The following is a 24,121-nucleotide window of genomic DNA, read 5'->3' as shown; positions in this document are numbered from 1 at the left end:
TAAACAATGGGTGGTGCATTTTAAATCTCTGTGACAAAGTGGTCAATTTCTTTTTCAAAGCTTCCTAAAGTCCACTGCCTGCCATGCTGACCAAGACTGGCTTATTGTTTCCTTGTAATCACCTGTCTATCTGCATCCATCTGTTGTGTCTTGCCTTAGATTTAAATGGTAAACTCTTTGGGGCAGGGAACAGCTTTTTGTTCTGTTTGTACACCACCTAGCACAATGGGGTGCTCACCCATGACTAGGTGCTATGGTAATATAACAAAACAATAATTGCCAGGTTATCGCAAATGTTACGGTAGGTCTTCTGCTTCGTTCCTTTAATAATTAATGAAGGCTATTCAAAGTGGTCATGATATATTTACAGCAAAATCTGATTTAGGGTGAAACTGATGCAATGAAGATTTAAATAAGACCAGCTGAATATGACCAAAAAAAAATAAAAATAAAAAAATAAACCAAACCCACCAGTAGAGGTCTTTCCTACTAGGTGGTAGATCATTTGGGATTCAGAGAATTTGCAGCCGTGGAGACTGAAAACTATGGTGGATCCACTTGACTGCAGGCAGAGAAGTGCCAAAATAACAGCTCGAAAAACATCCTCAACTGACCAACCCATGGAGCGGTAATAGCCTCAACTCCAGAGGACAGACAGCTGAAGACTAAAGTATTGAGACAATAGTGCCCCTCACATTATCACAAAGTAGGGGAGAAGAGGTTAAAAACAGAGAGAAGAATACAAATTTAAGAGTAACAGCATCTTTATTTCCCAAAGCCTCCCTCTTGTTGTGTCAGATGCCCTTATGAAGATGCACAGCAGTGGAATTTGGGCTGAAGTGCTCCAGGCAACTTGTGCTCTACAGGGTTGAGTAAATACTTACTCATTAGAATGTCATCAGCATGACTCAGCCCCAAGGAGGGAGAGAGCGAATCCTTCCTCAAGGATGAAAAAGCACTCAGTCAGTGCAGCATCCTCCACGTCTGTATGTACAAGAGGAAGGTTTCCATTGCTCAGTCACTTTTTCTGGTTGCTGCATGTTTTCAGCAGTTACCTACACTCACTAAGGACTGCATCAAACCCTCTTGCCATGTCTCTTCTGGAATCTCTTTGGGTTCGTAGTTTGCTGGTTGGTTTTGTTTTCCTGCATTTTCCCATCTCCCTCCCAAATACATGAAACATCAAGAATGGTTTATTCCATTTCCTATGCACAGCAAAACAAATGCAAAAACAAGAGCATTTGCAGATCTTCCAGAAAAAAAGAAATTTGAAGTGCAATCGCAAATCTAAGAGCAGTGTAAGGTCTGTTTTGGTAAAGCAACATTTGACCCTTCTTGATATACAACAGGTTCAATGACGAATAGGTTTGTGATTTGTCACCCCTTCACCCTACTTGCATGAATGGAGGTAAACTTACTTCAATGGGGACAGCTGTTGCAGGCACAGGAGTGTACTGGGGAATGTAGGTCCCTTGCATAGGTGCAGCAGCAGTCATATACTAGAATAAGTCAAAGGCACATGTATATTAGAAATAGAAAACCACAATGTAACCACAGAAGACTGTATTAGAAGCATTATATAGATTTGGTTACAGTACAGAATGTATTGGTTTGTATGCACTGTACATCACACCATTATTTTTTGCTAATAATTTTACTTAATGGAAGGAATTGGCCATTAAAATCATACATCTTGACCTGCTTAGTGATGGCACATATGACTGAAAGCAACACCAAGAGATCATAGTATACAGTGCTGATGGGTTTAGATTTTATCATTTTGTCATATGCTTTATAACTGGAGAGAGTTCTATTTCTACATCTGAAGAAAATACCAAGGAGACACAATAACATCATGCACAGTGATTATGTAGAAAAGTCTAAGAAAGCTCTTGGAATTCACATTTTTAAATGATACCTACAAAAATAACAAACTTCGGGCTGAAATTAGTGTACTTCTTCCACACTACTCTAACCCTGAATATGGGAACAATCACATCTGTGGGGATATGAAGATCAGGAAAGAACAGATATCTGAGAGTTTCTGCTTTTTGTACTTAGGGGCACTAACTGAATTTCCTTCTACTTATGAATTCTTTTTAATATCCGTGAAGCCTTTTTAAATATCACAAAACTTTGCCAAATTATTATTCTGTCAACATACAGTACTAGCTTCTTCTAAGATATTCTCTCGCCCAAGCACTGCAGGAAACCAGTCCTTAATTATGAGTGGGTGCGAATTTCACCCTTGGTACAGCATTATTCTCTTCATTCACAGTATTGCTTAAACAGTTCTTGGCTGAATGCAACAGATTGTTCAAATGCTTTAATGTCGTATGAGTATTGAGTTGTCAGAGCTAGACATTGTTCTTACCAGTCCTATCTGTGTACTTTGACAAAAATCACAGAGTATGCCCAATCTCAGAATTGTCTGGAAGGCATCTCCGACATGTTGTCTTCAAAGACACACTGGAGATCTGAACCTACCCAGGATGTATTTGATGAATTTTAAAATAAGTTAAACATCGCTTGAGTTTTCTGGCTGAGTTAGGAGGTGCTTGCAGGATTTTTTCCACTGATTATTGTGAAATAATCATTTCAAATGCTTTCTCAGCTGACCTTTAAATTAACTGTGTTGTTTGAAATGTCCACAGCAAAACTGCATTATACAAATGCAAAGAGGGGTGTAACCGATGCACTGCCCAAGAAATGTTTGGGGTGCAGAAATGGCATAGACAAGAATACTGAGGGCAAAATTTCAGAGTCCTTGCTTAGGTAAAAAAGTCCCACTGACTTCAGTGGAAGTTTTGCCTATATAAAAACAGCAAGTAAGAAGTGCAGGATTTAGGCTCACATTAGTGGCACTACATTATGTATTTGTAAGTAATTATAATGATGTTGTTGAAATTCACTGCATGCTCCTTGAATATGGCCAAAGAGACAGGAGTGTCACCGATCCATATTATGTCTGCCTCCGGCCACAACTTCCTGATGATACTTTTTTGTTTCTCTTCACAAAGATAATTGTTACAGATTGAGGAGTTCAGTGTTTTCTTGGTCAATGTCGATCAGCCAATGACATTTAAGCCAAATATCCCTGTTGTACTGCAGCATATAGTAGGGCTATTCTCTGGCCATGAACATTAGTCACGGATGAGAATATTATAAGAGTGAGAGTCCCTTCAGCTTTTATTTCATTCAGTCTGCTTTGTAACACTGCTGTCATCTGGTGCCATCCTATATGCTAGACAGTATTCTTCCAAATTAATTGTTAGCTTTTACTTGAAGTGCTCACTCTCATTGTTCCACAAAGGCTGTTTTAAATCTCATTGAAGTTTGTTTCTCTGAAGCAAATTATTTTTAAATTAAAAACATCTATATAAAGAGGAGAAAAAAAGCAGTTCTAGGCAATGTTGTTTTCTTTTAAGTTCTTCCTGGAACCCAGTGGAAAGTCAGCATATGTGCTCTGAATCACTAGATGTGATTATCCCTATTGTCATCTTAGTTTGCACACAAATAAACACGTAACTAAATAAAGTCTTATGAGACCTCACAAAATTATTAAACCATTTTTAAAATCAGGCCACTTTATTTGTTTCAATATCCTTCAGCGGTGAGTCCCACAGGACAAGTATAGGAGCTGTGAAATATTTACTTTTATTAGTTCTAAAGGTACTGCCCTTTGGAGAACAAGAGAATCATAGCTCTGCCACTCACTCACTGAGTGATCTTAGGTAAGCTCCTTTGTTTCTCCATGTATCATTTTCTCCTTCTGTAAAACCTACTTTTCTTTTTTAAGTGCTTTGAATTCAATGGATAAAAGGGAAATTCACTGATGGTTTAAGTCCTCTGACAGAATGGAGGTATACCGGCAGAAAATTTGCCCCCATAAGTGCCAATCCTGCAAACAGATGCACCAATATATATCTTAGGGCATGTCTGCACGGTGGAGGTAATGTGCTCTCCAGGGGTGCAGTTTCTAAAGTGCACTAACATGTTGTTCATTAATTGGCCCATAAAGATCCTGCTGGTTTATGCTAATGGTTCCCTAATGTGCTTTAGCATAGTACTGTTTTAAATGGTACTACATTAAAGCACAGTAGGGGACATTTAGTGCGCACCAGCAAGGTCTTCATGGACCAAAGAATTGCAACACATTAGTGCACTTTAGAAATCACAGCCCCATAGTGCACATTGCTGCTCCGTGTACTCTGACTCTTAGATTGCTGCTCATCTATTAGCCCCTCACCACACATGTTCACCACAACCATCAGCTATCTCAGTTACCTACACGGCACCCCTTACCAGAGTATCTGAGCACCTTATAATCTTTAATCTATATGTCCTCACAATAGCCCTGTGAGGTGGGGAAGTGTCATTAACCCCATTTTACAGATGGGGAACAGACATACACTAAATTTGTGCCAGAGAACAGAAATAAACTTGAGTCTCCTGAGACCCAGGTTAGTACCAGAACCACAGGACCATACTTTCTCTCATCAAGGATCCCATGTGGACCCCTTTATGCCCACACGCAGTCCAACTGCTTTCCATAGGACTCTGTGGAGGTGTTAGGGTCCACACTGGTGGATTTGTTTTCCAGACTGGAGATGAAAGTAAGGACCGAGTGACTGTTTTTCTAATAGTATATGAGGAAAGGTCAAAAAGAGAAACTGATCAATTTTTTCTATGCTCACCATCCTTGGGGTTACCGCAATCAAGGCCACCCTGATTTCTCTCCTTTCTAAACTAGATAATCCCAACCACTTTAATTTCTTGTCATCTGTGCTTTACAGTTGGTTCATCTCTGAAAGTGACTGTAAAATGGCACTGAGGAGGTTTCATGTTGACTTTGTCTCAGTAATTTCCATACTAGGGGATGGACTGATCTCTTCCTGTATTGGGATGGGGCCTCAGCTCTCTCTGACACATCATCTGCTTCTTCCCCTGAACCTTACAGAGTGTAGTGAGGTAACAGGTGGGCTCAGACTAGTGCTAGCTACCTCAGGGAGTGGGGAGAGGTGGAGTACAAAACTTCCTTCCCTCCAGCCTCACAGAAATTCTGAAGAAAAATGGAAATTGTATTATCTTCTCTGCTCAAATTCATGTATGGTAAGGATTCTGCATTAAGAGTGTTCCTGGAGGTAGCCGTGGCTCAGGGGCACCATAGTGGTCCAGCTCCATTGGGTTTCTAGAGGCCAGAGCTATACCAGAGTCACAGGGCCTCAATGTAGCTGGTTTCCCCTGGGTCCCAGGAAATTATACACAGTACTGCTTAAGCAGTTCTTGGCTGAATGCAACAGATATTCAAATGCTTAAATGTCATATGAGTATTGAGTTGTCAGATCTAGACCTTGTTCTTACCAGTCCTATCTGTGTACTTTGACAAAAATCACAGGAGTATGCCTAATCTCACAATTGTCTGGAGGGCACCTCCAACATGTTGTCTTCAAAGATGCACTGAATTCCCATTCCCAAATTATGCTCTGATGTGGGGGAAATCTCTGCTAGGAGATCCACACAGAGATTTCCTTTACTTAAGGCCACTCTCACATATTTTACTGCAGGGAGTGGGATGTAAGTGTGAGATACATACACACATTTGCTCATCTTACAAATAAACAGATGACTTAACTAAAAGGAAAATGAAGTTTCATTGCTGCCAAATAGGATCTGGAAATCAAACAGTGCTCCTTTTTTTCTCACATGCCATCATCAGGGATGGAGATTCTGCAATTGGAATGTAGTTAGTCTATTTTGACTTGTGCATATTGAGCAGAATGGCTATCGCTCACTCTCCCACACTGTATTGGCTCTTTGACAGCAAAATAAATAGCAATTCTAAGACATCGGAAACAATAAAATAGTGTCTGTTTGGCACAATCATTTTTCTGACTATAACTACACTTTAAAGACTGACAATTTCCACCAAGAAAAAGAAACAGCATTGGCAGTGCTGATGCTTCTGATTTCCCTTTAAACTGCTATTGTTTTCACATACTGTACCTAAAGCACCTTTGGTTTGTGCTCACAGTGTGCAATATTCTAGTGTAATGCACATCTCAGGATGTCTGACTGCTTAATTTCAAGTCTTGCTTGTTACGGACACCAATTTAGCTTTTATTGATTCATCTCACACCCTCTTCTAGGGTTTTTGTTTCTGTCTATCTGAGGACACAAAGTATAGAGGACAAAAAGTCACAGAAGTCTAACAAAATGTAAAGAAATAGATACCTTTTACACCACATAGTTTTACGGCCTTTAAGACTGTTATCTATTGATTTGTTCAGAATGTTTGTAGATCTAGTTGTTTCTTATTTTAAGATAGTATACTGCAAATAGAAGAAGCCTCTTGGACATGAAGAGTTAACGCTCATGACCACAAAAAGTCTCAGGATGTACTACATCATGAAAGCTGAATAGGGATGGGTGGCATAACAATACTGATCATATTTGCCTGGTTCAGACATCACAACTGGAAAATACCAATTAATATCTGTTTAATTATATGCTAGATATAGACTCTGAAACTTTTATTCATACTGAGTAATATTCGTTCATCTGAGTAGTCCTACTATGGTCAATGGGACTACTCACATGAATAAGTACTACCTAACATGAGTATGAGGTAGTACTTATTCATGTGGCCTTTAGATAGAAAAAGAAGTGTGAAAACCCACCTTGGTTCCTTCATAGCTGTGGGTCTGTTTTACAATTATTTAAGGATCGAAAAAATACAGTGAATCCTGTGACGATCTTTTCTCTCACTGTAACAATTTACATGCTCACCACAATACTCAGGTACTTTTCAGTTGAACTCAGAAACAAATGGAGGAACCTATTCTCATTCTGTTGAGCACTTACATGAGAACAGTTCTACTGAAGTACACTTAAATGGGACCACTTGTGTGAATAAATGCTAACCAGTGTGACTGATGTGAGCAAGGGTCCCACAGTTTCATTCTTAGTGATTATCTGTACCGTGATGCAATCCACATCTTGTGTGTGGTGGAGTACACTGATAATAGTTAGCATTTTAGGATCCACTGAATTAATGCCAACTCTTGCTTATGATCCAAGAAGTCTAGACACTGCATCAGCGATAGAGCTACATGAAAACATTTGTATCGCTGGAGAAACTGATGAAAGTCACACTGTTGCTGGATACATTTTAACCATAAATTTCTCCCTCTGGGAAAAATCGCCTTCTTGCCTTAGAATTCTCTCCCTGGCATGGTGGAAAAACTACAGACTTCCAGAATCTTGTGAATCTTGCTGGTTCAGGCTTTAACAAAACATAGAATAAAATCCCTTCTCTTCAGGACATTCTGCCCCTGGGTTCTACCTTCTCATTTGGGAGTTCCCAGTTCCCTGATGGATTCAAGTATTGCCCCACTGTGTTATTCCAGTCTATAATTCTGTCAAGATGGAGTTGTAGTTCAATGGAATACAGCTCCTAGCAACTATAGCTTCTGACATAACATACAGAGACTTTCTGATTTTGGGGCTCAACTCTAGAAGCCCTACGGAGCTGGGGACTCTGTAATTTTTCTATGAGTTTTAGTGATAATTTTATAATTCCCTATTAAAAATATGTGAGAAACAAAAGTTATGATTTTTGCATACAGCCGTATTTCAATATTTTTCTCCACAGTTATAGTGGTCTTAAATATAATATGATTTTGTGACATAAAATTACCACAGGGCAGCCAAGAATAGCACCTTTCATTCCACAGATCTCAGTCACTGGGCTATCTCATTCATCGTTCAAGAAGAAACTAGAAATCTTTAGATTTCAACCCCTTCCCTGCTGCTCCTTAACACAAGGGGATTTACAAACACTATCATTTCCCTTTCAACCTTCCTAATGAGATATTACATAATTCTCTGAGCAAGTTAGATGAAGGTAGAGAGAAGAATACTTCAGCAACTCTAGTTCCAAACTAATCTCCTTTTCTCTTCATGAGCTCTAAGTATCCTTCACAAATCCTTACTTTTGGAAAACAGAGCAATGAAAAAGTGTTAAAAGAATAGTGCAAATGAGCTAAGAAGTCCCTTATATAATAAATCTTTTTAATTTCCCAAGCTCAGGCCTGCTACTAAAGCAGAGCGAGCAGGACTTTTCAGATAAAGGATATTTAATCCAAGTAGAAGTGAATTCAGCCAGATTGCCATACATAGCCATGAACCACACATTCACTTGCATATGAAGCACAGCATTTGTAAAAACTGCAGTAAATGTAAATGGCACCCAGGAATGTCTCTAGAAACTGATAAGCCACATAAAAATTGACACACATTCTCGCCACTGTGACAAAGTTCCTTCTCTACCTTGGTGGGTCCTGCGCTTATTGGCAGATTTGCTCACCTCAGTGATCTTCCCCACAGTCTGGATCAACTCTTCCTGTGTCTGATCAGGAGTTGGGAGGTTTGGGGGGAACCAGGCCCTCCCTCTACTCCGGGTTCCAGCCCAGGGCCCTGGGGATTGCAGCTGTTTATAGTGCCTCCTGTAACAGCTGCATGACAGCTACAACTCCCTGGGCTACTTCCTTATGGCCTCCTCCAAACACCTTCTTTATCCTCACCACAGGACCTTTCTCCTGGTGTCTGATAACACTTGTACTCCTTAGTCCTCCAGCAGCACACCCTCTCAGTCTCAGCTCCTTGTGCCTCTTGCTCCCAGCTCCTCACGCGCACTTCCTCTCCTCTGGCTCCTCCCCGCCTGACTGGAGTGAGCTCCTTTTTAAACCCAGGTGCCCTGATTTTTTTTACTTCTGCTTTTATTTCCTCCCTTTTGGCCGCTGGCACCCGATAGGGCCTCATTGTTATTCTGGCCCCAGGGTTTGTGACGATGTGGTGATATGTCTTGGTTGTTCAATCTGGTTTTGTCGAGAACACATCTTGTTTCTGGAAGATCATCTCAGACACCTCATTCTTCTGGTCTAGTGTTAAATTGGGAGACACATTCATCTGTTTGGAAGGCTTGTTTTCCTGGGTTAGGTCTTTTTGGATAGTTATCCACGCCTCTTGTGCATGCCAGGGTTTTAGAAGGTTGATGTGATAAATCTGTTCTTGTTTTCAGCGTCCTGGCTGCCACACCTTGTAGGTTACTTCCCCCACGGGTTCAACCACCTCATAGGATCCCTGCCATTGGGCCAGAAGCTTGCTTTCTGCCGTAGGTACCAACACCATCACCCGATCCCCTGGTTGGAACTGTCGGACTTTTGCCTGGTGATTGTAATGAGTTCTCTGGGCCTCCTGTGCCTTTTCCAAATGTTCCCGTACAATAAGAGCGACCCGGGCTATCCGGTCTCGCATCTGTATTACATGTTCTATTATATTTCTCCCCTCATTGGGTTCCTCTTCCCAGATCTCTTTGGCGATATCTAGTATGCCACGGGGGTGATGCCCGTATAATAACTCGAAGGGGGAAAACCCAGTTGAGGCCTGAGGTACCTCCCAGAGAGCAAACATAAGATAGGGTAGTAGGTTGTCCCAATCCTTCCCGTCCTGACTTACCACCTTCCTTGTCATAGCCTTGAGGGTTCGGTTAAACCTTTCTACCAACCCATCAGTCTGCAGATGGTAGACTGAAGTTCTCAGGGTATGTATATGGAGCAGCATACAGAGTCCTTCATTACCTTTGATATAAATGGGGTTCCTTGGTCTGTTAATATCTCCTTTGGTAGCTCCACTCAGGCAAAGATCCCCACCAGCTCTTTGGCTATCGTTTTAGAGGCTGTGTTCCGCAGGGGGATGGCTTGTGGGTAGTGAGTAGCATAGTCCAAAACAACAAGTATATATTGGTGGCCCCGAGCCGTCTTCTCCAGGGGTCCCACTAGGTCCATGGCTATTGGCTCAAAGGGGACTTCTGTGATGGGAAGGGGTACTAAAGGTGCCCTCAGGTGGGGACGGGGACTGTGCAGCTGACATTCTGGGCAGCACGCACAGTACCTCACCATTTCTTCATGTACTCCAGGCCAGAAGAACCATCGTAGGACTTATGCCAGGGTCTTCTCTACCCTCAAATGCCCTCCAAAGAGATGACTATGAGCAAGATTTAATACAGCATTCTGGTGTTTTTGAGGTACTAGGAACTGCTGTACCTTCTGCCCCTGTACTGGTGCAACCCGGTATAAGAGATTCTTCTTCATTATGAAGTAGGGTCCTGGTCCCTGGGTTTTCCCTTCCATGGGGACCCCATCTATTTCAATCACCTCCTTCCTAATGTTGTTGTACCTTGGGTCTTTGGCCTGGTCCCGTCCAAAATTTCCTGTCCCGGGGCTAATCTGCCCAAGATCTAGGGGCCCAGTCTCTGTTGCCTCTACTGGTTCAGAAGCGTTAGGGTGGGGGTCAGACTCGGGTGCTTCTCCCTCGTGGGTGGCCTCCTTTTCAGCTGCTTGGGTCCGCCTATCTATGAGAGCAACCCGCTGGCTTTGAGTCAGTATTCAGGTTCCCAAGGCTTCAGCTGGCCTCCTTTCCCTTTTTGACTTTCTGCCATGTCTGGAAATGGAAAATAAATCTGGGGATATTTCAGAGAAGACAGGGGGTTGACAGTCTACTGTGGAGACCTCACTAACTTCAGGGTTCCCCTTTTCCTCCAATCCTCCTACTGGGAGTAAGTTTCCAAACCCTGGGAAGTCCCTCCCTATGAGCACTGGGTATGGGAGTTTAGGGACTACACCTGCTGCTACCTCAGTAGTGTTCCCCTGAATCTCGAGTTTTACTGGGATGGTGGGGTAATAACCAACTGTCCCATGGACGCATGTTATCCCCGTACGCTAAGCCCGCAGCAGCTGACTACACTTCACAAGCTTCCCCGAGACAAGCGTGATAGCACTCCCCAAATCGACCAGTACCGTGGTCTCTACCCCATTTAGTTTCACTGGTCTGGTGTACATATGTGGGGTTACTGAGACCCCCACAAGGTGGATTAGGGATCATGGGTCTGCCCAGTTCCCCAGGTTACACTGCATTGGCTCCTCAGCATTGGGACACTGTGCAGCTGTATGTCCCTACTCCCTGCAGGCATAACATCTGTATGGAGCCTTAGGCATTCCCTGGTCTCTTGGTTTGGGCAATCTAACATCATGATCCTCTTCTCCCTCTGTGCTCTGACTCTTTGTGGCCCCTGGTGGGCCTTCAGCCCCTCTCTTTTTCCACCTGGGCCCTCCTGGTGGCCCAGTCACCCAAGCTCTAGGGCTTGGTGCTGCTAGTTTAACCTAGGGTGCCGCTTCCTTAACTTGTCGGGTCAGCTCCCTCGCCATCCTTCGCCTCTCTACCAGTGCAACAACCTCATCATAGGTGGAGGGTTCGTTCTGGCTTACCCAGGCACAAAGGTCTGGCGGTAGTCCCCTCATGTATCGGTTGATGACCAGAACCTCTAGTGTCTCTTCTGGACTCCGGGACTCCGTTAGCAACCACTTTCATGTGAGATGGATGAGGTCATATAATTGGGACCGTGGGGTTTTGTTTTCCTGGTACCTCCACTCGTGATATCGTTGGGCCCGCACTGCAGTCGTTACCCCAGATCTGGCCAGGATCTCTGCTTTCAGCTGGGGGTAGTCTGCTGCAGCCTCTTCAGGCAGAAAATAGTAAACCTTCTGGACCTCTCCATACAGGAATGGGGCAAGGATGCCAGACCATCGATCTCGAGGCCAGGCCTCCTGTAGGCCAGATGGTATGCCTCTACATCATCCTCCCACATCATTTTCTGCAACCAATGGCTGGCACGTATGATCTGCATCCCATCATGGCCACGGTTCAGCTCTGTAAGGGTCTTTACCTGGTTTATCAGTTCTCGCAACAAAGCCCGGTCTTGAGAAGCCTGGTCCATCAGCAGGCGATTAGTCTCTTGCTGCAGCCGCACTGCCTCCTGTTGGGCAGCTGCCTGGACATGGGTAGCCTCCTGCTGGGCTGCCATAGCTTGTATCAATGCCCATATTAAATCATCCATTGTGGTGAAAAAAAAATAAACCCTCTACCTTTTTTTAAAATTTTTTTTTTTAAATCACCCTTCTTCTGCTGTGCTTTGCACTCCCAATCCCACTCCTGACACCAGTTGTGACAAAGTTCCTCCTCTACCTTGGTGGGTCCTGCGCTTATTGGCAGATTTGCTCACCTCAGTGATCTTCCCCACAGTCTGGATCAACTCCTGTGTCTGATCAGGAGTTGGGAGGTTTGGGGGGAACCCAGGCCCGCCCTCTACTCCGGGTTCCAGCCCAGGGCCCTGGGGATTGGAGCTGTCTATAATGCCTTTTGTAAGAGCTGCATGACAGCTACAACTCCCTGGGCTATTTCCCCATGGCCTCTTCCAAACACCTTCTTTATCCTCACCACAGGACCTTCCTCCTGGTGTCTGATAACGCTTGCACTCCTTAGTCCTCCAGCAGCACACACGCTCAGCTCCTTGTGTCTCTTGCTCCCAGCTCCTCACATGCACTTCCTCTCCTCTGGCTCCTGCCCGCCTGACTGGAGTGAGCCCCTTTTTAAACCCAGGTGCCCTGATTAACCTGCCTTGATTGACTGCAGGTGATCTAATCAGCCTGTCTGCCTTAATTGGTTCGAGCAGTTTCCTAGTGCAGCCCCTGCTCTGGTCACTCAGGGAACAGAAAACTACTCATCCAGTGACCAGTATATTTGCCCTCTACCAGACTCCTGTACTCCACTGGTCTGGGTCTGTCACACCACTTTTAGGAATTGAAAGGATGGAAAAAAGAAGAACTGAAAATTCAAAATCCTTTTCAGAGCACATATCAATTAACATACACACATACACAGAGAAAAATACACCCAGGAAAATCCACCAGTGCTGTGGAAAAATATCCTGTTTCTTTATATCCAAACAAGACATTTCATAGGAATCATTCATACTTATGAATTCATCATAATTCATATTATATTTAGGAGCCTACATATGGCTATGGGAACTTACCTTTAGGCCTCCAAGTTTGAAAATGGTGGCTTACACTTTCAGTGTATCTATTCTAACATTCCCTCCTGTGTCACAATCTCCAGTGTGGGTAGGGAGCCTAGGCGACTGTGTAGATATGGAGACTGATTCTCCACTGCTGTGATGCACACGTGAATAGTTTCAGGATGTGAAAACTGCCTTTTTGCACAATCAAATTGTCTCAGAAGTTTGATGGATCAGTTTTCAAACACATAAGTATGGTCTGTAGCAATGTTTACATGGGAAGTTTCTGCGTGGCAAGCTGCTGAGCTGTAGATTCTCACCTTGGCTGACACGCAGTAACTTGCCACATAGACAAGCCCTAAGATACATTTGACTTGCTCAGTGAGGATTGGTTATCACTGAACTTCTGACATCCCTTAGATTTTTGCTTCAGACCCAGTGCACTGAAGAGAATGAAGAGACGATGCACCTGAATAGCCTCCAAGATGGTTTCTTTTGTCACAAAACTCTCTCTGCACTCCCTTTCCTGGACATTTACATACAATCATTCCCATCAATTTCTATATAACTACAATCCATTCTATTAATCCCTGAGGACGGAAGCCAAGACTGTTAAAATATTTTCAAGTTAAGTGTTCATCAAAAATGTTTCACAGGAAATAACCAAACCTGGGTTTTCTGACATGGCAGGTTTGAATTGCCTCATTGTTTCTGTAGCATATTACTGATCTTTTTGGACAAGCCATACGGTGCATTCTCAATGCTAATAGTTGATGAATGTGTCTCACGGAGGCTATCTCCAAAATTCTTGTCTTGAAAGATGTAAACTACTCCACTCTCAATAAGTGAGTTTCCAAGCAGTATTGATTAATTTATTAAAACAATGTGAAAGAAACATTCAGAGTTGTTACATAATGACTACTCCTGTATCACACACTTTTTCATTTCTGTTTTAACAACATCCTTGAGTATGGACAGCTCTAGGACTTAACACTGATAGAGATGTAGCAACGTAATTAAAAGCTGATAACTAGATGCACAGAGAAGAAAAGCCAAAAACATACTACGATCATATAAGTATTAGCATTGAATTTCACTGAAGCAGAAAGAATTTTACAGTCACCTGCGTGGAAATGATATACAGATGAGAGATATGATGTAGTGAGCCACTGGCATAAACAACCAAGAGTACCCCTGTGAAGCCCATACTGCAGTTGAAACACAGTATTGCTCAGTCCTTTGTCCCTACAAGATTCCTAGAATCCAAATACTTCTGTAAGTCGTAATGAAAGCTTTCTATAAAAAGAGGCAGTTTTAAGGCTTTTTGCTGGATTACCACATTAAAAAGAGCCTTATAAAGGAATCCTGTATATATAATGTTTTAGTCAGATCCATCAGTTACATTAATATATGATCACAGAGTGAGGCTAACATTACTTTCAATGGAAAATGAAACTGCCATTAAACGTAAAGAATTATAGTTTTAGCATATTACACTACAAAATGTTATTTTCTATGGGAATATAAATCAGTTCAGTTAGCATCCTTCATAAATTTACATGATCATTAGGTAAGTCTGTGTGTGCGAGTAAGGGCGGGGAGGGCATTTTTGTGAGATTTTTTCCCCCTGTGTACTTCAAAATCTTGCAGTCCATACTCAGTACCTACTGAGGGAAAATGAAGATCAAAATCAGTGGGTGTTCTGTCAGCATAAGGACCAGGGCCGGCTCCAGGCATCAGCAAAGGAAGCAGGTGCTTGGGGCGGCCCATAGAAAGGGGTGGCACATCCGGGTCTGCAGCTGCAGGTCCCCCAATCCCTCTCTTCCTCTTTGAGCTGCTGCCAAAGAGAAAGAAAGGGAGCGAAGGACCCGCTGTCAAATGAAGCAGTGTGATTGAGCTGCCGCCGAAGTGCCACCATCGGCTTGATCTTTTTTTTTTTTCCACTTCGCCACATGGCGAGGCAAAAAAGCTGGAGCTGGCCCTGGTAATGACTGATTAAGAAAACTACAGGATTTGGCTCTCAGTGTGCTATTTATCCATTGCGTAGGGGTGTAACGGCATGGCACCCACCACTCACAAGTGCCCCCTTCTCGTTGGGTGTGTCTGCAGTTTTTCAGTTTATGGTGACCCCTGTTGGTGGTTTCTCAGGCAGGTTTCCAGTGACTCAGCCAAGTCACTGTCTCTACGTGAAACAGAACAAATCCCTTCCGGTATATACAGTCTTTAATTTGTCTCAGCCCTCGTATGGGCCATACCCACAGGGATTCCTCCCTGGAGACTCTGTTTTTCTGAAGCCCTCTCTGGTTCATTCCCAGCAGACAGCCAGGCACGCCTTCTTTGCTCCCCCAGTCCCTGCCAGAAGACTGATCTGTCTATGGTCCTGCTGCTTTCAGTCAGCCAGGACACACAGCACTCTCTCCTCCAGCTCAAGGCAGCAACTGACTTTCTCTGGCTCTGCAGCTTTTGACGTGCCCCTCCTGGACCCTGATTGGCTGCTCCTTGCAGCCACACTAGGCCACTTGGAGAACTTCTCTTCTGCCTCCTATCTGGGCTAGGGTGTGGCAGGACCTCAAGCCTCCCACAGGGGGCCCCTGGACCTAGTCCATGCCATCACAAGGGGTTACTGAAATGTGTCACACTGAATCTATTCCATGGCACTCTTACAATGAAATGGAAATACAGTTTTTCAGGGTGCTGATTAAGTGGATTTTACTGTACTGTCAGTTCACAAGTCAACACTGATCTGCTATTCTATATAGACAGGTATTCAGTGCGCAAAGTGAACAGAGGGTTACAGGATTGAGCCCCTGCATGTTTTAGCAGCAGAAACAAAACACTGGACACCTCAGAAATTAAATAGTTCTTACACTTTCCCTGGCACTAGGAGAAAAAAAAGAAGATGCAAGAGAATGAAGCAAACAGACAATTATTATTTCAAGAGTTTGGATTATCCCTCTTGTGCCATATTCCTTTCTCCTTTACCATATTATCATTGTGCTCTATTCCCCTGCTCAGATTTATACTGCAATTTTACAAGGGTTACTCTACTGTGTCTATCCCATTTTGAGCACTACATGTCCTGTGTATTACATACTAATCAGGCAAGCAGCTCATGCATTCTGTGCATTGTGGTAAGATGTCTCATTCTGCTGGGAAAATGTGATAAGCAGCTAGTGCTGATGAAATGTGAGAGGAGTGATCTTTCATGCTGACTTTAGTGCTGAATACCTCTTAATATTGGTAGGCAGTTAAGGCATAGAGAACAAGAACATTTTGTAAAAAGAACAAACAACCTTTCTCCATAATGCCTTATTTAATATAGCTTTATGGGTGTGTGCAGTACTTATTTCCCCAGGAATTATATTAACAATGCTTGAAAGGCCCAGTGAAACAGATGTGCTTTGGTGTTGGCTGAACACCAGTATTCCAAGGCTGTTCTTTGTGTGGTTGAGGTCCAAAGGAGACAGATCCTGCACATATACATTCAAATGATATACAATCACCAGTCTGTACCAATTCATGCCTAAACTCCCTGTGCTATTCTGGGTAACACAAATATCGACAGTATGCATTTTAATGTAAAGCAATACCTAACAAAGTCAGTGCTGAGTGAAAAGTAATTCAATTCAGTAGAAAAAAAATTAGGGCTGTCAAGCGATTAAAACAATCGTGATTAATTGCACTCAAACAATAATAGAATACCATTTAATTAAATATTTTTGGATGTTTTCAACAGTTTCAAATGTATTTATTTAAATTACAATACAGAGTGCAAAGTGTGCTGTCATAAACAGATGGTTAAGGGTTAATGTCTTTTTTACCTGTAAAGGGTTAAGAAGCTCAGTAAACCTGGCTGACATCTGACCAGAGGACCAATGGGGGACAAGATATTTTCAAATCTTGGTGGACGGAAGTCTTTGTTTGTGCTGTTTGTTTGGTTCGTTGTTTGCTCTTGGGGCTAAGAGGGACCAGACGTACACCCAGGCTTTCCTAATCTTTCTGAATCAGTCTTTCATGTTTCAAAATTGTAAGTAATAGCCAGGCAAGGCGGATTAGTCTTATGTTTGTTTTCTTAACTTGTAAATGTGTTTTTTTGCTGGAAGGATTTTTACCTCTGTTTGCTGTAACTGTGAATCTAAGGCTGGGGGGGAGTGTCATAAACAGATAGCTAAGGGTTAATGTCTCTTTCACCTATAAAAGGGTTAACAAACAGTAACTTGAAACACCTGACCAGAGGACCAATCAGGAAACAAGACTTTTTCAAATCTGGGTGGAAGGAAGTTTGGGTGTGAGTTCGTTGTTCTTTGTCTTGTGTCTGTGCCCTCTCGGCTCTGAGAGTGTTTTTTCTATCTTCAGGCTTTCTAATCTTCTGTTTCCAAGTTGTAAGTACAAGGATAGTAAGACAATAGGTTTATATTGTTTTTTTGTATTTACATGTGTGTAGTTGCTGGAATGTGTTAAATTGTATTCTTTTTGGATAAGGCTGTTTATTCATTTTTTTTTCCTTTAAGCAATTGACCCTGTATATTGTCACCTTAATACAGAGACCATTTTATGTCCTTTTTCTTTCTTTTTATATAAAGCTTTCTTTTTCAGACCTGTTTGAGTGTTTTTCACTGGTTAAGGCTAAGAAACGAAGGGAGGGGGAAAGTCTCTTTGTGTTAGATTTACTAAACCTGACTTTGCATACCCTCTGGGTGAGGGGGGAGAGAGGTTAGATCTCTCGGTACTTGTGTTTCAAGGACTTGAAGCAGGGAGGGTGAAATCCCTTTGTTTAGATTCGCGGAGCTTGAATCTGTATATCTCTCCAGGAACCCAGGGAGGGAACACCTGGAGGGGAAGAGGAAGAAGGGAAGTGGGTCATTTCCCTTTGTGGTGAGACTCAAGGAATCTGGGTCTTGGGGTCCCCTGGGAAGGTTTTGGTGAGACCACAGTGAGCTAGGCACTGTATAATTCCTGGCTGGTGGCAGCAATTACCAGGTCCAAGCTGGTAACTAAGCTTGGAGGTTTTTATGCTAACACCCATATTTTGCTGGAAGGATTTTTACCTCTGTTTGCTGTAACTGTGAATCTAAGGCTGGGGGAGGGGTCCCTCTAGTCTATATAAATCTGAGTACCCAGTAAAGCATTTTCCATCCTGATTTTACATAGATAATTTTTACCTTTTCTTTCTTTAATTAAAAGCTTTCTTTTTAAGAACCTGATTGATTTTTCCTTGTTTTAGAATCCAAGGGATTGAGTCTAAACTCACCAGGGACTGGTGGGGGAAGAAGAGGGGGATGGTTAATTTCTCCTTGTTTTAAGACCCAAGGGGTTTGGGTCTTGGGTTCCCTGGGGAAGGTTTTGGGGGAACAGAAAGTGTGCCAGACACTGACTTCCGGCTGGTGGCAGCGTACCAAATTTAAGCTGGTAATTAAGCTTAAAAGTAATCATGCAGGTCCCCACTTCTTGAACTCTAAAGTTCAAAGTGGGGAAAAAACCTTGACATGTGCAGTGCTCACTTTATATTTATATTTTATTACAAGTATTTGCACTGAAAATAACAAAAGAAATTGTATTTTTAATTAATCTAATACTAGTACTGTAGTGTAATATCTTTATCATAAAATTTGAACTTATAAATGTAGAATTAAGTACAAAAAAAATCTGCATTCAAAAATAAAACATTACAAAATTTTAGAGCCTGCAAGTCCACTCAGTCCTACTTCTTGTTCAGCCAATCGCTCAGATATACAAGTCTGTTTACATTTCCAGGAGCTAAACCTTGTTTACATTGTCACCTGAAAGTGAAAACAGGCATTCTCATGGCACTGTTGTAGCTAGCATGGCAAGATATTTATGTGTCAAATGCACTAAAGATTCGTATGTCCCTTCATGCTTCAACTCATTCCAAGAGGCATGTGTCCATGCTGATGACAGGTTCTGCTCAATAACCATCCAAAGCAGTGAAGACCAACACTAGTTCAGATGCCACAGCAGAAGGTTGATTTTCTTTTTTGGTGGTTTGGGTTCTGTAGTTTCCGCATCGGGGTGTTCTCTTTTAAGACTTCTGAATGCATGCTACATACCTCATCCCTCTCAGATTTTGGAAGGCACTTCAGATTCTTAAACCTTGGGTTGAGTGCTGTAGTTATCTTTAGAAATTTCACATTGGTATCTTCTTTGCATTTTGTCAAATTTGCAGTGAAAGTGTTCTTAAAATGAACAACATGTGCTGGGTCATCATCCAAGATTGCTATAACATGAAATATATGGCAGAATGCAGGTAAAACAGAGCAGAGGACATACATTTCTCCCCCAGGGAGTTCAGTTACGAATTTAATTAATGCAATATTTTTTTCATGAGCGTCTTCAGCATGGAAGCATGTCCTCTGGAATGGTGGCTGAAGCATGAATGTTGGGCATTCATGAATGGGCATACGAATGTTTAGCATATCCGGCATGTAAATACCTTGCAGTGCTGGCTACAAAAGTGCCATGCAAATGCCTGTTCTCATTTTTTAGTGATATTGTAAACAATAAGAGGGCAGAATTATCTCCTGTAAATGTAAACGAACTTGTTTGTCTTAGTGATTGGCTGAACAAGAATTAGGACTGAGTGGACTTGTTGGCTTTGAAGTTTTACATTGTTTTGTTTTTGAATGCAGTTATGTAACAAAAAATAACTACATTTGTAAGTTGCACTTTCACAACAAAGAGATTACACTAAAGTACTTTTATAAGGTGAATTGAATAATACTATTTCTTTTGTTTATTATTTTTACAGTGCAAATATTTGTAATAAAAAAGAATATACACTTTGATTTCAGTTACAACACAGAATACAATATATATGAAAATGTAGAAAAAAATCCAACATATTTAATAAATTTCAATTGGTATTCTATTCTTTAACAGTGTGATCAAAACTGCGATTAATTGCAATTAATTTTTTTAATCATGATTAATTTTTTTGTTAATCTCGTGAGTTAACTGCGATTGACAGTCTTAAAAAAATTAATCAGTCTTCTCTCCAAATTCAAAGTTCAGTGTATTGGTTGTAAATAATTTTAGAGGGGAACCAAAACAAAATAAGAAAGCACAAGAGGAGCAGCTCTGAGGTAAAGGCTTGAAAGAAGAGTAGGTAACAATGGCTGTTCTTGTTGCAGTTTTATTCAGGTTTCGATTTTTGAGAAAAATGAGGAAAAAAACCCCAATCCCGGGTGAAGGAAGTTGAAATGCAGAAAACCACTGAGCAAAGTAACAATGGGGAAGACATTAATACACTTACAAATACCCATATTTCGTCCTCATGAATGTTCTCTATCTGACAGAACTCTCCACACAGCACTTAAGCGATACCAGCTAAATTGTTGACAGACAGATGCGGTAAGTTATGGCTCAAAATGTTTGCTTGCCAGACAGAAAAGGTGACATATTTTGCTGAAAATCCTTTAAGGTAAACCGATCCTGTGTCTGCTGGCATGCTGCCATTTTTCTATAAGCTCTTATTACCATGGTGTATTTCTAATGGATTGGGTATGGTGCTTTTCCATTTTGCTAATGAGAAAAGCTAAAGGCCATTACTTGTTCTGATTAAGATCCCTGAGGGAAAGAATGTGATGTGTATATTACTAGGGCATATAAAGGGAAGTATGTGGCACTGGTAATCAATCAGGTGAGTGGTAGACAAAAAATATTGAAATCTTATCCTGTGACTACAAAGGAATAAGGTAGAAAAAGCCAGAAAGTGTCTTTAAAAGGTGACTTATAGGGGAATCAGTTATAATGATATTAGTATGATCAATGACTATGGCCACTATCTGGGAAAAATGTAATTACCAAAATGAAAACTTCTAAATGGCAAGCACTGATCAAGGGCAGAGGTATTGTCATATTTCTAAGAGCACTGTCAACTCTCATTCAAGCAATGTATGACAGTGACTTCTACCAGAATTACAATACTAAAATCGTTGATCAGTGTTTCCATTGCTTGGAAGGGAGTAAAGTAAAAAGGGTGGTAAAAATTTGCTCTGAACTTTAAAAACTTGACTAAATCTCAGCCCAAGGGCAAGTTAAAAAATGTAGACCTTTTCGGGTTTTTTTAAGTGAGAAAAAAGATTGTGTGTTTTTATGGGCTTTTTTTGTGTGTGCACTTCTGTGCACTCATAAATGGTTTCAACTGAAGTAAAACAGGGTTTTGTAGACCACTGATCTGTTAATCTTAAAGGACATTCAGTCAAAAATATACCATAAAGACCACTTCTCTATTTGCAGGGAGATAGATTGGATGGTCCAATAAGGTGTCTTCCATCTATGTGTAACCTTTACTGATGAGTAGGATCTTTTACAAATTGTAAATGGTTGAAAAATTGAAGCTTGGAGACCTATATTCACTTATTTTTAAAGGACTTTTCATTTAAAGCCTGAAGCTACTGTAGGATACGTGCCCCAAGTGACAAGTGAAGTCAATGGAATCAGAGGTGCATATTCTAAGACAGGGTAAAATCCTTTAAGCACATTCACAATACACTATAGATGTAGTATACATGTAATTTATACTACATTAATTCCAATTAATACTATAAATAGCTGCTGCATGTCAAAAAACAGCCATCACTACCATGTCTCCTCAAATGTACATTGATGTGGTAGACCATTGCAATCTGAGATGCCAAAAATCTAATGATTTAGAGGCTATTATGTCCTATGATTGCAGTGATGAGGCCTGTAGGAGGGAGGATCTCATACCTCCATTGAGATTGTTTCAGTATTAAACTTGTCTAGTTTTCCTTCGTCAAGCCTCTGCTCTCCTGCAGATATTTGAGAGTCGATAAGGCGTGATTCTCAGGAGATCAACTTGTTTTGGGGGTTTAAAAGCCTGCTATTTCCATGGTTTGGGGGGAAAAAAACATAAGAAATATTCAAAAAAAACCCACTGCATTTTCAAATTTGGAAAATTTCTTCTCGCATAGCAGATCAGGGGTGACCTTGAAAAAAACAGACTCTGTTAATCTGGTAATACAAGAACATTACAGAGAGTCTGGGAAAAAATAAGCATGAAAGCTGAAAAAGCCCACCTACTGCTATTCTATTGATATCCAATTGCCTGTAGTTTTCATTTGAGCTTTAAATGTAAAGGATACTACACAGCCTAATGTTAGTTATCAGTAAGCACTGGAGGTCTCTCTGCTCCACTAATGCGAGAAAGACAAACACTACACAATTGTACTTTAGCACATATGGTCAAGCAATCAGGGTGGGTCAAAACATTCTGTTCTGTTCTAAAACCACAGCCTAGTTAGTGGATAGCTCTTCCCACTGGGATCTTGCAAGATCTATTCCTGGGTTTGGTTGTACTTTCCGGTTCTTTGACAAACTCTTTGGCTTTGGTGCGTTAGCCATATGGCACACCAACTGACTGAGAAGCTCAGACATCTTCATTTTACACTGACAGTAGTGTTGTTGCAAAATGTCCCCTTTTCTGTTTTCTTTCTGTGTAAAACCCACATTCAAAAACAAGATGAAGTGCAGGGAAAATATTTGCAGTCGACAAAGCCATAATTGCACTCCTCCAAGAATGTGACAAACAGTATGACAAAGTGGCCACTTTTCTACTAAAGAAATGACTTTATATCAATACTTTTAAGGCCCCAGGACTTACAAGAATCACCTTACAAAGAAGAACCTCTAATGACCTGTGTATGTTATGTTGTATACCTAAGCTTCTGCTGAAATAGAAATCAATAGGGTTAATGTTTAAAAGGTAGGCGACTGGCTGCTCTTGGGGAAGAAGGAGGGAGTCTGCACAGTTCTCTCAGTGACTGGCTGATTTCAGAGGTGATGAATTTTGCCTCTGGGGAAGCGTGTCAGCCAACCTGTACAGCAGTAACTCCCCTTTCCAGCACTGAAGGGATTATATATTGTGCAAACTGAGATAGCAGCTGCTTAACTATCATTCCGGCCTGAGGACTGGAACTTTTTTGCTTATGGTGAAAGATCATGAGAAAGGATGCAAGGAAAGTGAAGTGAAAAACAGAGAGCAAAAAAAGAGAAAAAAATACAGCTGCCAAAGAACAGCACTGTCAGTATGATTAGTGACCTGAGGGAATAAAAATGTAAAAACATATGAGATTCATGATGAATTTTAATGCTGGTGTTCAAAACATTTTAATCATTTACCACGATTTAGTTCTTTTAAAAATTTTGAATTGCAGTCAGGATCCCTTGATGTTATGAGTTAAAAACAAATATTTGACAGGAAGTAGATTAAATTCCAAATTCTGATACACTAAAGAGGTAAGAGGTCGAGTCAAATCTAACTGGAATAGGTAATTTCTACCCTTTTCTTAATGAGGGACAGCTCATCAGCTGACGTAAGTTGGTAATCTCCATTGACTTCATTGGAACTACACCAATTCAGCTGAAAATCTGGCCCTTCCCTTAAATGTATGTTCTGTGTTATAAGATCTGCACTAAACCACTGTGATGGTTTTCAGTAGAATCTACTGTCCATGAAATATGAAACAGTCCACAGTATGCAGCTCATTTTCCTTGAGACTACCTAAGTGGTGTTACAAGAGTTACTTAGTTTAGTTCCACAGAGCTCTGAAAATATAAATTGTAATTTGTGCTGTTACTACTGCCTACGCCAGTATATATCACAAAAGATTGCAGTCCCATTCTTCCCAGTATGAAGAATATATGTTATAAGCTCCTGCATGCATAGCTACTACTTTCAAATAAAAATTAGAAAACTAGGAATAGAATGTTAAACAATATCCCCAGACAATGTGTGCTGGTTCTGTTTGAACCAAAAGTTCCTATAAAAATGCCACAGCTAGCTAAATGGAATTGATTACACAAGAGAGGTTTAGAACTGAGTGTAGTTGTTGCAGTGTCGCAGTTTGCAGTGGGCATGGCTCCTTCTGCAAAGGTCTCCAAGGAATAATTATGGTCCAGAGGTGCTTTAATCCTTTAGGCCACTGCACCAAACCAGCACACACTGTTTACTCTTTAACATTCTATTTCTAATTTTCTAATTTTTATTTGAAAGTAGTTGTTATGCATGAGGGAGCCTATGACATATATTCTTTATACTGGGAAGAACAGGACTGCAATCTTTTGTGAGATATACTTAGGTAGGCAGTAGTAACAACGCATAATTGCAATACTACATTATTACCTCTTGGTATCAATATCCAATAGAATATGTAATATAATAAG

At 41.3% G+C, this 24,121-nt stretch overlaps 1 protein-coding gene across 3 annotated transcripts in view; it reads right to left on the bottom strand.

Moving 5' to 3' along the window:
* The window catches only part of RBMS3 (RNA binding motif single stranded interacting protein 3), a 580,573-nt gene that overhangs the window by 11,264 nt on the left and 545,188 nt on the right, over positions 1-24,121 (bottom strand). For 2 of the 3 annotated variants that reach the window (XM_030551002.1, XM_030551001.1), the window contains one exon: positions 1,419-1,499. In XM_030551002.1, coding sequence (XP_030406862.1) covers positions 1,419-1,499 — 81 coding nt within the window. Of the gene's footprint in view, positions 1-883; positions 985-1,418; positions 1,500-24,121 lie in introns of those variants that run through there. The other variant, XM_030551000.1, reaches the window with a different exon arrangement.

This window comes from Gopherus evgoodei, chromosome 2, assembly GCF_007399415.2.
Source record: "Gopherus evgoodei ecotype Sinaloan lineage chromosome 2, rGopEvg1_v1.p, whole genome shotgun sequence".
Lineage (NCBI taxonomy): Eukaryota > Metazoa > Chordata > Testudines > Testudinidae > Gopherus > Gopherus evgoodei.
The sequence above is the reverse complement of the archived record's forward strand: the minus strand, read 5'-3'. Positions and strand labels throughout refer to the sequence as shown.